General features: G+C 46.3%; 1 protein-coding gene across 1 annotated transcript in view; it reads right to left on the reverse strand.

Moving 5' to 3' along the window:
* Positions 1 to 16,656, reverse strand: part of RHOJ (ras homolog family member J) — a 63,678-nt gene that overhangs the window by 7,286 nt on the left and 39,736 nt on the right. The window contains exon 2 of the mRNA XM_044272154.1: positions 1,627 to 1,685. Within this exon, the coding sequence (XP_044128089.1) occupies positions 1,627 to 1,685 (59 nt within the window). The remainder of the gene's footprint in view (positions 1 to 1,626; positions 1,686 to 16,656) is intronic.

Genomic DNA, 16,656 nt, shown 5'->3' on the forward strand with positions numbered 1-16,656 from the left:
AGCTGGAGTGTCAGCCTTGGATTTCTACCATGAAAAAAAATGGTTGTTTGTTCCCAATGCCTTTATCTCTATTAGGCCTCATGCACACGACCGTTGTTCTGGTCCGCATCCGAGCCGCAGTTTTGGCGGCTCGGATGCGGACCCATTCACTTCAATGGGGCCAAAAAGATGCGGACAGCACTCCGTGTGCTGTCCGCATCCGTTGCTCCGTTCCGTGGCCCCGCAAAAAAAATATAACATGTCCTATTCTTGTCCGTTTTGCGGACAAGAATAGGCATTTTTACAATGGGCCGCCCGTTCCGCAAATTGCAGAAGGCACACGGGCGGCTTCCGTTTTTTGCGGTTTGCGGACGGCAAAAAACGGAACGATGGTGTGCATGAGGCCTTATACTGTGACCCGTATAGAGTCATGTGGCTGCACGAGCCTCAGAACTCCATCATGTACTCATCATCTACAGTATGGTGTACATCACAAACTCAGCTCTGCTACTCCCATATCTATCCTCCTGCATTCTTTTTTTTTTCTTCGTATGTTTGAACTGTCTTAACGGTCTGATATACAATATATTTGCTAAATCACCACAATTTGCTGGCCAGCAGTATTATAAGCGGGGGGGGGGGTGATTTAGGATTTCTTTAGGCTATGTTCACACAGTGGATGTTTGTGAGTGGAATTTGCGCCAAAACCCATTGATTTCAAGGGGGAATCCACCGCACGGCGGACAAATAAAGTGTCTTGTCCATTCGTGTGGAATCTGCAGTCCAGGAATTTCCATTGCAAATGGAAAAGCCTCACCAAAAGCTGCGTAAAAAAAACATGACGCGGATTCCTCATCACGTTTCAACCCTCTGTGTGAGCATACCCTTAGGAGCATTTGCAATATTATATTTGGGAACTGCCATTTATGCAATATTTTGGTAAATTTACCCAAAAATGGAGCCTACGTTTAAGGCTACATGCACACGAACGTTGTTTGTTTCAGTGTCTGTTCCGTTTTTTTTGGCGGATAGGATGCAGACCCATTCATTTCAGTATGTCCGTTCCGTAGCCCCGCAAAAAAAATAATATAACATGTCCTATTCTTGTCCGTTTTAGGCATTGTTACAATGGATCCACAAAAACAAACGGATGGCATACGTTTTTTATTTGTCAACCGCAAAACACATACGGTTGTGTGCATGTAGCCTAAAGTTTTTTTTTTGTTTTTTTTGGGAATTCAATATTGAAGACTTTATACCGAGGATAGCCCATCCAATCAGCCGTCAGGAGGAATGGTAGCCCCCTCCTCTCGTCAATCATTTGTATACATCTTCAGAGGAACAGCTCTAAGATAACGGGGTCCAGACTGGTTCTAGGATGTGGAAATACCAGCCTGACTTTTCCCCTTTCAGGTTCCCGGTGGCTGTACAGCTGCACGCTGGCATTGAGCGACGTGACATATGTATTGGCAGATTGTCTTACAATGCTTTAGGTGTCAGAAATGAAAATGCACTAATTAAACGCGATGGGACTCCGGTACGGATTATTATTATAACTCTGACAGCTCTTTACGCCTTTTACAGAAGAATTTTTTTTTCCTGCTTAATTGACAGTTGTGAAATGAAACATAAAACGGCAGCAAATACCTGTCCGGCAGTGTCGTAGAGTCCCAGGAGATACTGCTTCCCTCCAACCGCCACCGTCACTGAAAAATAATACAAGAACATCCGTCAGCATGGAGGCTTGTAGTCTTCTGCTGGTCTCCATTTCATTCCCTGCAGCCGCCATGGTTAGAAATGAGGCGACAGCGATCAGGTTTCATCGGAGGCGGTGGAGGCCGCACTTGGAACAGATGGTGCTAGTCAGTGTGCGGAGTGAGAGCGACATGTTCCTCGCTGCCTGCCTCCGATTAGCCGTTTAACACCCTCCAGAGACGACGCCACCGCTCATTTGTACCGTACAGAAAGAGCGTTCATTAGTCAGAGGAAAGGCACAGATAAGACGTCCGGGTCCTAATGAGGACAGGGATTCGGAGCTCTGGATGTGTAGTAACGGCAGTGATATTCTATAACCACACGCTATCAGGGGCTTATACAAAATAGAGAGCATCTGCCCTATAGAGATTATATAATATATATATTAGGAGACTGATCCATTCTCCTGTATAATATCTAGAGGTCTCCACAGAGTCTGCTTCCAGCCACCACTAGGGGGAGATAACAACTACACAATGACTTGTAACAGGTCAGCCAGTTTCATAGGTACATGTGCCCGCATTGCTGAGAAATATGAGGCTTTGATATATGCAAATTAGCCTCTAGGAGCAACGGGGGCGTTGCCGTTACACCTGGAGGCTCTGCTCTCTCTGCAACGGCCGGGCCCTCTGCACATTAATTGACAGGACCTGGCGTAATCACATTTACACTGCCTGGTCCTGTCAATGAAAGTGCAGAGAGAGCAGAGCCTCTAGGTGTAACGGCAACGCCCCCATTGCTCCTAGAGGCTCATTTGCATATAATAAAACATCATATTTCTCAGCAATGCGGACACACATGTGCGCTCGGCAGCTGAAGACATCTAACAGGTCAGCCAGTGTCATAGGGAGAAATCTGCCGATAGATGCCCTTTAAAGGGGTTTTCTGGGAGCTCGGTAGGGGTTTGACTCCCACCACCTCCACCAATCAGCTGTTTGAGGAGGCGGCAGCGCTGTGTCCTGTGTGTTACCGGGCACATGGTATAGTGGTTGTGCTTGGTATTGCAGCTCTATTGACTTGAATGGGACCAAGCTAGGTCATGTGACAGATCAACATGATGTCACTGGCCTAGGAGGACTAAATGCTCACTGGATCGTCCTCGAGGCAGGGTGCCAGGAACTGAACCCCTACCAGACAGATATCCTGAGGAGAGGTCATCACTATTCCTACTCCCAGAAAACCCCATTAAGGATCTATAGTCTGATTGTGCGCTTGAAGAAATGAATATTTAGCTTTCAGAAAACCCCTTTAAACAGCTCCCCCTGGTGGAAAATGCAGGAAGCATACCGCCCAACTTTTAGTACGGTCAAAGAGGGGCACTTGGGCTAGGGCATGGCGACACTGGTAGTAGCATCACGTGCTGCGGCCGGGATCGCTGAGTAGCGGTGATCCCATAGAAATGAATGGGATTGACTGCGACTGTCGCAAGAAAGCCAGGTTGCCGAGGAGCTCTAGCCGTGAGGTTCAGTGTGTGAAAGTCCATTCTTTCTGTATATTTATACACTTTTTCTGAATATAGAAATGTATAAAATCCAAATTGCATCAAATAATGAAATAATATACAGAGAGGAACCAAAAACACTTATTTGATCAATATTGTAAATGTAAAAAAGAGGGAAATTTTAAGGGGTTTTCCTATCTCAGACAATGGGGGCATATCACTAGGATATGCCCCCATTGTCTGATAGGTTCGGAGGGCGCAGCCGCCCTCCATTTATTTCTATGTGGCTGTCGAAAATAGCAGAGCGCTGGCTCGGATATTTCCACCGTCACCATAGAAATGAATGGGAGCGGTGGCCGACTCCGGGAAACCCAGGGTCCTCCGGCCACCACTTTCCCCGCTCCGTTCCAGATGTAGGTGTGGGACCAGCACCTATCAGACAATGGAGGCATATCCTAGCCATATGCCCCCATTGTCTGAGATGGGAATATCCCTTTAAGCAGAAAAGCGGGTCAGAGGGACTTGGGTCCAGAAGAGGGACACCTGGGAGGTCTGCAGGAAGCTGGAATTGTATCCTTTATGGGGACTTGGAAATATATAAAATTTAAATGATAAAATTCTGCCCGTTTGCAGTGACCACCAAGGGTTTAGCTTTAGGACAAGGATGGCCAACCCGGGCTCTTCAGCGGTTTCAAAACTACAATTCCCACCATGGCCTGTCGTAGGCCGATAGCTGTAGGCAGTCTTTGCATGCTGGGAGTTGTAGTTTTGCAACAGCTGGAGAGCCACAGGTTGGCCATCCCTGCTATAGCGGAAGCAGGTCCTGAAGCCAGGGGCCCCACAGACCCCCACCTGCTACATCTTAGGTTAGTGAGAAGCATAGTCTGTAGTAGTAACTCATATCCAGGGGCTGCACGGCCCTCAGTATTATAGAAGAATGCACAAGTGACTATATAACTGATACAGATAGGGGGCGCTCACCCGCTGCTATTGGAGAACAGAACCGCAAGAACATAAATCCTGGGAAGAACATGGCCGTGTATAAACCTTAGGGTTCCTCCAGTTGCACAGATTCAAGACATTATAAGACCGGTTTGTAGATTTGGTTCCGATTTGCTTGTTCAGTTTTTCACGGATTCGCACACATTGCGGTCAGATGTTCTCTGTTCCTCACAGCGATTCTCTACAACCAGCGGCGTTGCCAACTTTTATCGATCATCTTAAATAACTGTCAGATACGTTTTTTATGGCTGTGAAGAATGAGAGGACATCTCCGGTGAAATGTACGCTATAAAAGGATAGTGTTTGTAGGAGATTACAGCACGAGGCGTTTCCTGGCTGAGAGGACGCTCCCCGCGAGCTGCGCGCATCTAACGAAAGGATTGGGAAAAAGCATTAAAAAAAAAAATGTCCTTCTAGGCCTGGAAGGGGCTGTCCCATCACAACCCTTTAAATAAGGAAACTCACCCAAAATCTAGGATTATTATACTGCCTGAAAAGCCCTGTGTTCTTACTCCACATATTCCTATATTTTATTTATCCTCCAGTTTTCTGCGATTAATACAGTCCGAACCGCTTAACGTACGTGTGCCAGTATTCACTACAATTTTATAAGCCGTATTCTGCGATATAGAAACACTTGGTGTCAGTATACACTGCACCTCTAGTACTATATTCAAATAACACACACCAAACGCAGTATTAGGCCTCCTGTATCCGTTTTTGTGGTCCACAAATCACGGATTCACAAAACATAGACACCGACCGCGTGCGTTCTGCATTTTGCTGATCGGTACGTTCCGTCCTGCACACTGTTAGAACATGTCCTATTCCTGTCCTTGTTGCAGACAAGAATGGGCATTTCTTTCATTTTTTTTTGCTGGCCTGCGGAACGAAAATACGGACTTGGACAGCACACGGTGTGAAATGAATGGGTCTGCTTCCAATGCATAAAAAATGCTGATGTGGACGAAACAAGACAGGTCGTAGTTTTATTCCGGCCTCCTCTCGGCATGTTTGCCGTGCTGCCGCCGGAACTCCGGCCTGTCCGCATTATAGTCAATGGGGCCGGAGCGGACCGCCAGCGGCACGGATCCAGCAGGCTGTTCACATCCTGCCAGAGAACGCTGCCGCTAGTGTGAAAGTGGCCTTAAGGCCCCTTTCACACGGGCGAGTTTTCCGCGCGGGTGCAATGCGTGCGGTGAACGTATTGCACCCGCACTGAATCCTGACCCATTCATTTCTATGGGGCTGTGCACATGAGCGGTGATTTTCACCGTTCACTTGTGCGTTGAGTGAAAATCGCAGCATGCTCTATATTGTCCGATTTTCACGCAACGTAGGCCCCATAGAAGTGAATGGGAAGCGTGAAAATCGCATAGCATCCGCAAGCAAGTACGGATGCGGTGCGATTTTCACGCACGGTTGCTAGGAGACGATCGGGATGAAGACCCGATTATTATTATTTTCCCTTATAACATGGTTATAAGGGAAAATAATTGCATTCTGAATGCAGAGTAAAACAGCGCTAGAGGTGTGTGTGGGGTGTGTGTGTGTGCCAATTCCTGCACAACCCCAGAGGTTGTACTGGGCCTTCAAGGGGTTCTCCCCACAGGATAAAGAATAAGAAGGACATTTATGAAGACCTGCGATTTAGACGCCAATCTTCGTCCCTCCTGTGCTGGCAGTTCATCCGCCTAAATTATGTAGGCGCCGGCCTTCTCATAACTTAGGCGGACTTTAAATTTGTCTGAAATGATAAATGAGACCCCTCTACGCCCCTTTTTTAGATTTTTTAGATTTTTTAGACCCATTTGCAAATAACCTTTGTGCCACAACCTACGACTGATCTACGCCAAAAAGTGGCGTATACCTGTTCATAAAGGAGCCCCTAAGTGTCTAATTGCTAGGCCACGGACCACTGGGAACCCCAGCAATCACCAGGATGGAGGTCCCTGATCTCCCATGTGAATGGAGCGGTTGCGTGCGTATGTGCATCTATGGAACTGATGGAGAGGACGCTCATCTTCATCTCTGAGAAGTGACTGGAGCTGGTGTCATGCACTACCGCGCCCCAGGATTAGAAAAACATGGCTGCTTTCTTCTTCTTTAAAAAAATATAAATAAATGGCGCCACCCCTGTCCATGGGTTGTGTGTAGTATCGCAGCTCAGGCCCTGTTCACTTCAGTGGAGATGAGCTGCAATGCCAGACGGGGGTGCTGGTGTCTGATAGAAAGCAGACGTGTTTTTCTGATCCTGGACACCCCCTTATACTTGGGGAATCGGGGTCTCCATGGTCCTGACCACTCGGGGTCCCCGGCGATCAGACACTTATCCCCTATCCTGTGGCGGCATGCTGGATCTCTTAGCGTTTCTGTTGAAGAGTATCTTCCAAATACCCTATAACAGTAGTCTCCGACCTTGCCGGGAGTTGTGGTTTTGCAACAGCTGGTTGGCGAGCACAGCTCTCCGGTATTCTGCGCTTTCCCATCATTGTGAACATCTGATATAAATCCAGTAAATGAAATCGCTGTGAATCCCGGGGCGTGAGACAGGAATGTGGAATCTGGGTGTATCACTAACACTACAGATATTATTTGTATTTTTAGTCGGGCTCATGCGCACCGCACACATAAGAAGCTGGAGTCCTGACAGCTGCATATGTAACCTGCAGGGGGCGCAAACAGTTAAAAGCTGGAGAAAGTAGGCTGAAAAACCATGGAAATAACCATCATGGATGATGAGAGTCACCAGTCTGGACTGTAGCAATGGATATAAAACCTTCTCCGAGCACAACTCCCAATATCCTCAAACATCAAGTAGCCGCATCTTCTGGAGCTTGGGCTGATCCCCCCCGGAACCAATGTGTTTTTCGTGCTTTTGGAGGGCCAGGAGCCAAAAGCAAGTGTAGCCCTTTAAAGGGGTTGTCCAGAATTAGAAAAACATGGCTGCCTTCTTTTAAAAACAGCGCCATCCCTGTCCACAGGTTGTGAGCAGTATCGCATCTCCAATGGAGCCGAGCTGCAGTACCAGAGACAACTTATGGTGCTGTGTTTTTTTTTGGAAGAAAGCAGCCATGTTTTTCTAATCCCGGACAATCCCTTTAACTGACCCGATTCCCAGGGACAGCAATTTGCTATATTATAGTCAGAACAAAGTGAATCTACTGTTCCTACCCATTTTTTTTAATCTTAATGTTATGTGGATTCATTTTATAATATATCTTCTTAGTGGGCAGAGCTCGGTTTATCCTGATTCCTCTAATTCCTATATCCTGACATACATTTGGATGACCACTAGAGGGAGCTTGCTGCATTCCGTTATACACCAATCTTGCAGTGAGCTCCCTCTAGTGGTGACTGCAGGCTGCTGATATGTTCTCTGTTATCATATGTCTATGTAGAGGATTTGGAGCCGTGTTATAGCAAAACAGAGACGTGACTGATAAATTAATAAGCACAGAATTTTGGACTAAAAACGACATGATAAAAAGGTAGAGATTTATTTTAAAGGGAACCTGTCACCCAAAAATCGTCTATCAAGCTGTTTACAGTACCTTATAGTGCTGTGTCCTCGTTTCTTGATGCACTTTTTGTTCGTTTTGCCGCATGTCTGCTCATTCAGAAATCGTAGTTATATTCAGCTGCTGCCCCGTGCTTCAAGTCAGGCTTGAAGTCACGGGGGCAGCGGCCTCGGCGTCTTCCATGGCCCTCTCCCCGCCCCCTGCCTCTGTGACTGACACCCGAACATCCGATTCCGGGACCGCGCTCAACGGCCGCATGCGCAGTAAAGGGCGGCAGGAGCGCGGTCCCGGCTGCCGCGCGTACTACGCGCCGTCTTACTTTCGCCGCACTGCGCATGCGCCCGACATCCTGTATCAAACGCGCCCGCGCCCAGATGCCGGGCGCGGGCGCGTTTGATACAGGATGTCGGGCACATGCGCAGTGCGGCGAAAGTAAGACGGCGCGTAGTACGCGCGGCAGCCGGGACCGCACTCCTGCCGCCCTTTACTGCGCATGCGGCCGTTGAGCGCGGTCCCGAATTCAGATGTTCGGGTGTCAGTCACAGAGGCAGGGGGCGGGGAGAGGGCCATGGAAGACGCCGAGGCCGCTGCCCCCGTGACTTCAAGCCTGACTTGAAGCACGGGGCAGCAGCTGAATATAACTACGATTTCTGAATGAGCAGACATGCGGCAAAACGAACAAAAAGTGCATCAAGAAACGAGGACACAGCACTATAAGGTACTGTAAACAGCTTGATAGACGATTTTTGGGTGACAGGTTCCCTTTAACCACCTCAGGACCGCCGTACGCAGGATTGCGTCCTGGCGGCGGTCCTGCTCTTCTGGGTGGACGCATATACGCGTCCTCCCGCGAGAGCCGAGATTTCCTGTGAACGCGCGCACACAGGAACGGAAGGTAAGCGAGTGGATCTCCAGCATGCCAGCGGCGATCGTTCGCTGGCAGGCTGGAGATCCGAATTTTTTAACCCCTAACAGGTATATTAGACGCTGTTTTCATAACAGCGTCTAATATACCTCCTACCTGGTCCTCTGGTGGTCCCTTTTGTTAGGATCGACCACCAGAGGACTCAAGTAGGTCAGTACAGTCGCACCCAACACCACACTACACTACACCCCCCCCCCCCGTCACTTATTAACCCCTTATAAACCCCCGATCACCCCATATAAACTCCCTGATCACCCCCCTGTCATTGATCACCGCCCTGTCATTGATCACCCCCCTGTCAGGCTCCGTTCAGACGTCCGTATGATTTTTACGGATCCACGGATACATGGATCGGATCCGCAAAAAGCATACGGACGTCTGAATGGAGCCTTACAGGGGGGTGATCAATGACAGGCGGGTGATCACCCATATACACTCCCTGATCACCCCCTGTCATTGATCACCCCCCTGTCACTGATCACCCCCCCTGTAAGGCTCCATTCAGACATCCGCATGATTTTTACGGATCCATGGATACATGGATCGGATCCGCAAAACACATGCGGACGTCTGAATGGAGGGTGATCAATGACAGGCGGGTGATCACCCATATACACTCCCTGATCACCCCCTGTCATTGATAACCCCCCTGTAAGGCTCCATTCAGACGTCCGCATGCGTTCTGTGGATCCGATCCATGGATCCGTAAAAAATCATGCGGATGTCTGAATGGAGCCTTACAGGGGGGGTGATCAGTGACAGGGGGGTGATCACCCTGATTACCCTGATCACCCCCTGTCATTGATAACCCCCCTGTAAGGCTCCATTCAGACGTCCGCATGCGTTCTGTGGATCCGATCCATGTATCCATGGATCCGTAAAAAATCATGCGGATGTCTGAATGGAGCCTTACAGGGGGGGTGATCAGTGACAGGGGGGTGATCACCCTGATTACCCTGATCACCCCCTGTCATTGATAACCCCCCTGTAAGGCTCCATTCAGACGTCCGCATGCGTTCTGTGGATCCGATCCATGTATCCATGGATCCGTAAAAAATCATGCGGATGTCTGAATGGAGCCTTACAGGGGGGGTGATCAGTGACAGGGGGGTGATCACCCCGATTACCCTGATCACCCCCTGTCATTGATAACCCCCCTGTAAGGCTCCATTCAGACGTCCGCATGCGTTTTGTGGATCCGATCCATGTATCCATGGATCCGTAAAAAATCATGCGGATGTCTGAATGGAGCCTTACAGGGGGGGTGATCAGTGACAGGGGGGTGATCACCCTGATTACCCTGATCACCCCCTGTCATTGATAACCCCCCTGTAAGGCTCCATTCAGACGTCCGCATGCGTTCTGTGGATCCGATCCATGTATCCATGGATCCGTAAAAAATCATGCGGATGTCTGAATGGAGCCTTACAGGGGGGGTGATCAGTGACAGGGGGGTGATCACCCTGATTACCCTGATCACCCCCTGTCATTGATAACCCCCCTGTAAGGCTCCATTCAGACGTCCGCATGCGTTCTGTGGATCCGATCCATGTATCCATGGATCCGTAAAAAATCATGCGGATGTCTGAATGGAGCCTTACAGGGGGGGTGATCAATGACAGGGGGGTGATCAGGGAGTCTATATGGGTGATCACCCCCCTGTCATTGATCACCCCCCTGTCATTGATCACCCCCCCCCCCCCCCCCTGGTAAGGCTCCATTCAGACATTTTTTTTTGGCACAAGTTAGCGGAAATTTTTTGTTTGTTTTTGTTTTTTCTTACTAAGTCTCATATTCTACTAACTTGTGTCAAAAAATAAAATCTCACATGAACTCACCATACCCCTCACGGAATCCAAATGCGTAAACATTTTTAGACATTTATATTCCAGACTTCTTCTCACGCTTTAGGGCCCCTAAAAAGCCAGGGCAGTATAAATACCCCACATGTGACCCCATTTCGGAAAGAAGACACCCCAAGGTATTCCGTGAGGGGCATATTGAGTCCATGAAAGATTGAAATTTTTGTCCTAAGTTAGCGGAAAGTGAGACTTTGTGAGAAAAAAACAACAAAAAAAATCAATATCCGCTAACTTATGCAAAAAAAAAAAAATTCTAGGAACTCGCCATGCCCCTCATTGAATACCTTGGGGTGTCTTCTTTCCAAAGTGGGGTCACATGTGGGGTATTTATACTGCCCTGGCTTTTTAGGGGCCCGAAAGTGTGAGAAGAAGTCTGGGATCCAAATGTCTAAAAATGCCCTCCTAAAAGGAATTTGGGCCCCTTTGCCCACCTTGGCTGCAAAAAAGTGTCACACATGTGGTATCGCCGTACTCAGGAGAAGTTGGGGAATGTGTTTTGGGGTGTCATTTTACATATACCCATGCTGGGTGAGAAAAATATCTTGGTCAAATGCCAACTTTGTATAAAAAAATGGGAAAAGTTGTCTTTTGCCAAGATATTTCTCTCACCCAGCATGGGTATATGTAAAATGACCCCCCAAAACACATTACCCAACTTCTCCTGAGTACGGCGATACCACATGTGTGACACTTTTTTGCAGCCAAGGTGGGCAAAGGGGCACCTTTCGGATTTCGCAGGCCATTTTTTACACATTTTGATTGCAAGGTACTTCTTACACATTTGGGCCCCTAAATTGCCAGGGCAGTATAACTACGCCACAAGTGACCCCATTTTGGAAAGAAGACACCCCAAGGTATTCCGTGAGGGGCACGGCGAGTTCCTAGAATTTTTTATTTTTTGTCACAAGTTAGCGGAAAATGATGATTTTTCTTTTTTTTTCTTTTTTCCTTACAAAGTCTCATATTCCACTAACTTGCGACAAAAAATAAAAAATTCTAGGAACTCGCCATGCCCCTCACGGAATACCTTGGGGTGTCTTCTTTCCAAAATGGGGTCACTTGTGGGGTAGTTATACTGCCCTGGCAATTTAGGGGCCCAAATGTGTGAGAAGAACTTTGCAATCAAAATGTGTAGAAAATGCCCTGCAAAATCCGAAAGGTGCACTTTGGAATATGTGCCCCTTTGCCCACCTTGGCAGCAAAAAAGTGTGACACATCTGGTATCGCCGTACTCAGGAGAAGTTGGGCAATGTGTTTTGGGGTGTCATTTTACATATACCCATGCTGGGTGAGAAAAATATCTTGGTCAAATGCCAACTTTGTATAAAAAAATGGGAAAAGTTGTCTTTTGCCAAGATATTTCTCTCACCCAGCATGGGTATATGTAAAATGACACCCCAAAACACATTCCCCAACTTCTCCTGAGTACGGCGATACCAGATGTGTGACACTTTTATGCTGCCAAGGTGGGCAAAGGGGCACATATTCCAAAGTGCACCTTTCGGATTTCACCGGTAATTTTTTACAGATTTTGATTGCAAAGTACTTCTCACACATATGGGCCCCTAAATTGCCAGGGCAGTATAGCTACGCCACAAGTGACCCCATTTTGGAAAGAAGACACCCCAAGGTATTCCGTGAGGGGCATGGCGAGTTCCTCGAATTTTTTATTTTTTGTCGCAAGTTAGTGGAATATGAGACTTTGTAAGGAAAAAAGAAAAAAAAAGAAAAATCATCATTTTCCGCTAACTTGTGACAAAAAATAAAAAATTCTAGGAACTCGCCGTGCCCCTCACGGAATACCTTGGGGTGTCTTCTTTCCAAAATGGGGTCACTTGTGGCGTAGCTATACTGCCCTGGCAATTTAGGGGCCCATATGTGTGAGAAGTACTTTGCAATCAAAATCTGTAAAAAATTACCGGTGAAATCCGAAAGGTGCACTTTGGAATATGTGCCCCTTTGCCCACCTTGGCAGCATAAAAGTGTCACACATCTGGTATCGCCGTACTCAGGAGAAGTTGGGGAATGTGTTTTGGGGTGTCATTTTACATATACCCATGCTGGGTGAGAGAAATATCTTGGCAAAAGACAACTTTTCCCATTTTTTTATACAAAGTTGGCATTTGACCAAGATATTTTTCTCACCCAGCATGGGTATATGTAAAATGACACCCCAAAACACATTGCCCAACTTCTCCTGAGTACGGCGATACCAGATGTGTCACACTTTTTTGCTGCCAAGGTGGGCAAAGGGGCACATATTCCAAAGTGCACCTTTTGGATTTCACCGGTCATTTTTTACACATTTTGATTGCAAAGTTCTTCTCACACATTTGGGCCCCTAAATTGCCAGGGCAGTATAACTACCCCACAAGTGACCCCATTTTGGAAAGAAGACACCCCAAGGTATTCTGTGAGGGGCATGGTGAGTTCCTAGAATTTTTTATTTTTTGTCGCAAGTTAGTGGAATATGAGACTTTGTAAGAAAAAATAAAAAAAATAAAATCATCATCATTTTCCGCTAACTTGTGACAAAAAATAAAAAGTTCTATGAACTCACTATGCCCATCAGCGAATACCTTAGGGTGTCTACTTTCCGAAATGGGGTCATTTGTGGGGGTTTTCTACTGTTTGGGCATTGTAGAACCTCAGGAATCATGACAGGTGCTCAGAAAGTCAGAGCTGTTTCAAAAAGCGGAAATTCACATTTTTGTACCATAGTTTGTAAATGCTATAACTTTTACCCAAACCATTTTTTTTTTGCCCAAACATTTTTTTTTTATCAAAGACATGTAGAACAATAAATTTGGCGAAAAATTTATATATGGATGTCGTTTTTTTTGCAAAATTTTTCAGCTGAAAGTGAAAAATGTCATTTTTTTGCAAAAAAATCGTTACATTTTGATTAATAACAAAAAAAGTAAAAATGCCAGCAGCAATGAAATACCACCCAATGAAAGCTCTATTAGTGAGAAGAAAAGGAGGTAAAATTCATTTGGGTGGTAAGTTGCATGACCGAGCAATAAACGGTGAAAGTAGTGTAGTGCCGAAGTGTAAAAAGTGGCCTGGTCATGAAGGGGGTTTCACCTAGTGGGGCTGAAGTGGTTAATGTAAGTTATCCTTTTCATTCTTAATGTAACTCGTGAAATAAAACACTTTATATAAAACGTTGCCAAACTCTGCAAATACATGACATTACTAATCTTCTTATCATGAATGATGACCTGCACTCTAGTCCCAGAAATCCTTATGGTTTTGAGGTCTGTGATTCTAGCGAGTTACATTCCGGGAGTGGAATCTTTACTTTCATGTAGCGAATACTAACTTCAGTCCTGCAGCAGAGGAGTGCAGCCATCAGGGAAGGCGTCTGACAACAAGCTTGTTGACCGTTTCCAATGACAGCCAGCAGAATTGTGAATGCAGCTCTGGACTACAACTTAGGATCAATACAAGATTATAAAAGCAAAATAACTTTAAAAACCCAGTATATTTCTTAAGATTTTACTTGTAGTTTTATTTCTTCAATGAGCCCCCCCCCCCCCCCCCCCTTTCCCAGGATATGAAGGTCCCCCTTAGTTGGTGCTCTATATGGTAATTCACTGTGATTTGAGTGGAGTCTTTCCTGCTTGGTCTCGGGAGATATGGGTAGAGAGATTTCGTGAGACCACGCAGTGGAGACTTTATTGCTGGCACAGCTAAAAAGGGACATCAGATGGAAATGTCACAAGAGAGAAGAGGAGGCAGATGCTGCAGCACAACATCCAGGTAGTTCCCCTGAGATATCACTCAGCCACCCCCAGTCTGACGCTGTCCACAGTGAATGAAAAAAATACGGACTACACCCTAAGAGATTCGCCGTGATTGCCACCCCGTGGCAAACCACAGTCAAGGCGCCACAACTTGATTGGGGGGGGGGGGGGGGGAATTTAACTGGCAACCAGGAATAAGACCAATTACATTTGATAAACTGATGACATGACCTCTTTAAAGAAGCGCTCCCACAAATTTTTTTATTCCCTGACCTGTTATAAAGGAACATGGTGTAAACCATAGTGAAGGTTATCTTCTTACCAGTGACTTATAACCTCCCTTCTGATCCTCAGCTGTGTCATGTGACCAACACTCTGATCTCCAACTGACACAGGGCGGGAAGTCAGTTACTTCTCTATTCATTCCTATGAGACTGACATTGGGGCTCCCATAGGAAGTCACAGAGAGACTGTCTCTCCAAATAACACAGCTTCTTATGTATGGACAGGAAGACAGAGTGTTGGTCACCTGACACAGCTGAGGATCAGAAGGGAGGTTACATGACACAGCTGAGGATCAGAAGGGAGGTTATAACTCACAACTACAGTCACTTGTAAGGAAATTACCTTTACTACAGTTTACATCATGTAGCTTTCTAATAGGGCACAGTAAATATTTTGTGGGAGTGCTTCTTTAAATTGGGGTCATATAGTAAAACAAAAAACGCAGATTTAGTTATACAATTTCAGGTTCAAACGCCCCCTCAGGACAACAAGCTCCTGTTGGGCGAAAGGTCCTCTTGTAGTGGGCTTTATTCTGGGCAATCTTGGGTGACATTTATGGGGGCACTGCGGCATGTGAAGGGGAGACATCTGCAATACATTGCTTTCTCATCTCCTGAACCTCGGATATGCCATATGTAAGTACATCCATACCTGTGTAGGACGATGCTATATCTATATATATGTAGATCCTTTACAAGTTATTCCATAGGGATTGGGATTCCCCATGTGTCGTCTTATGTGGCAGTGATGGCCCCCTCAAGCACCAAATCTGCCACCCGCCTGCCCATTCTGACCAGTATATATCGCTGAAGCTATTGGGCTTGCACCAGTAAATGACCAAGTATTTCCTAGAAAGCGAGATCTTGGATCTTGAGGACTCTCTCGACATTGAGGGTTAAAAGCATTAGCCTCAGATTTCACAGTTTAGGATACTGGAATTGAGGCGCGCTCCCATGTAACGTATGCCAGACGCTCCCTCCTCAGCTAATCGTCTCTCTTGGCAGAGATCCCAGGCTTACTGCATGGTAAAAACACACAGAGGCAGAGCTCATGTGGCCCCCGAGTCGTCCAGCACTATGTGTTGGGCTGGACCCTATAGAACTTAATTGAACAGATTGATCGTGTGACCGGAATTTCAGTCCGACCATAAGTCCACCACATATTCAGGTGACACGTATTCCCACGTATTCTGTTACTATGCAAAATTTCTATATTGGAGAATAGGAACACTTCCTATTGACCTCAAAGAGAACCCATCACATTGAACATGGCACCCAAGCCGCAGGCAGCTTGTTATAGAGCGGGAGGAGCTGAGCAGCCAGTAAACTCTCCATTACAGCTGCTGACGTAGGTCTAGTATGCACTGTCTACAGTAGGTGACCACATAGGTAGAGGCCTAGTCCTGCTTCAACTAAGGATCCTTGCAAATCATTGTATGATGCATGCAACATATTTCCATTACTGCAGCAGAAAGAGCGTGCCCCCTGAACTGTGCTAGGAAGAGAACTGCAGCAGAAGGGACACGCCACCTGAGCTGCAGCAGAAGGGACACGCCACCTGAGCTGTCAGCTTGATATAAATCTAGCAGAGAAATGAACGGTGAGATCTCTGGATCCATGTGAGGTACAGGGCTGGTTCTAGCTTTGTTAGAAAGAGATTGTCATGTACTACATGATGTCCGATTATTATTATTTTTATCAATCATGGCATAGACTCTTTATAATATTGTAGCTTGATGGACCTCTGCATAAAAAATAAAAAAATTGTTACATTTTTAGTCACATTTTGTTTTACTTTTCAACGTCTGTATAGCGAAATATGGGAAAACTCCTGAAAAAAATGGCACACCCAGAGAATTCTGTGATTTAAAAATAAGAGAAAAGTGCCAAAAGAACATGAAAAAAAGAAAAAAAAAAAAAAAGGAGAAAACTGTCTTAGAGGGGACCTGTCACATTGAACACGGTGTGTGAAGTGCAGGCAGCATGTTATAGAGCAGGAGGAGCTGAGCAGAGTTATATATATATTTATGGGAAAATGTTCAGTATAACTTGTATTTAATTTATTTAAGTTCCTGCTCATTCTGGGCTTAAGCCCCAGAGGCGGTCCTATCAGTGATTGACAGCACTCTCTGTATACA

Source organism: Bufo gargarizans, chromosome 11 (genome assembly GCF_014858855.1).
Source record: "Bufo gargarizans isolate SCDJY-AF-19 chromosome 11, ASM1485885v1, whole genome shotgun sequence".
Lineage (NCBI taxonomy): Eukaryota > Metazoa > Chordata > Amphibia > Anura > Bufonidae > Bufo > Bufo gargarizans.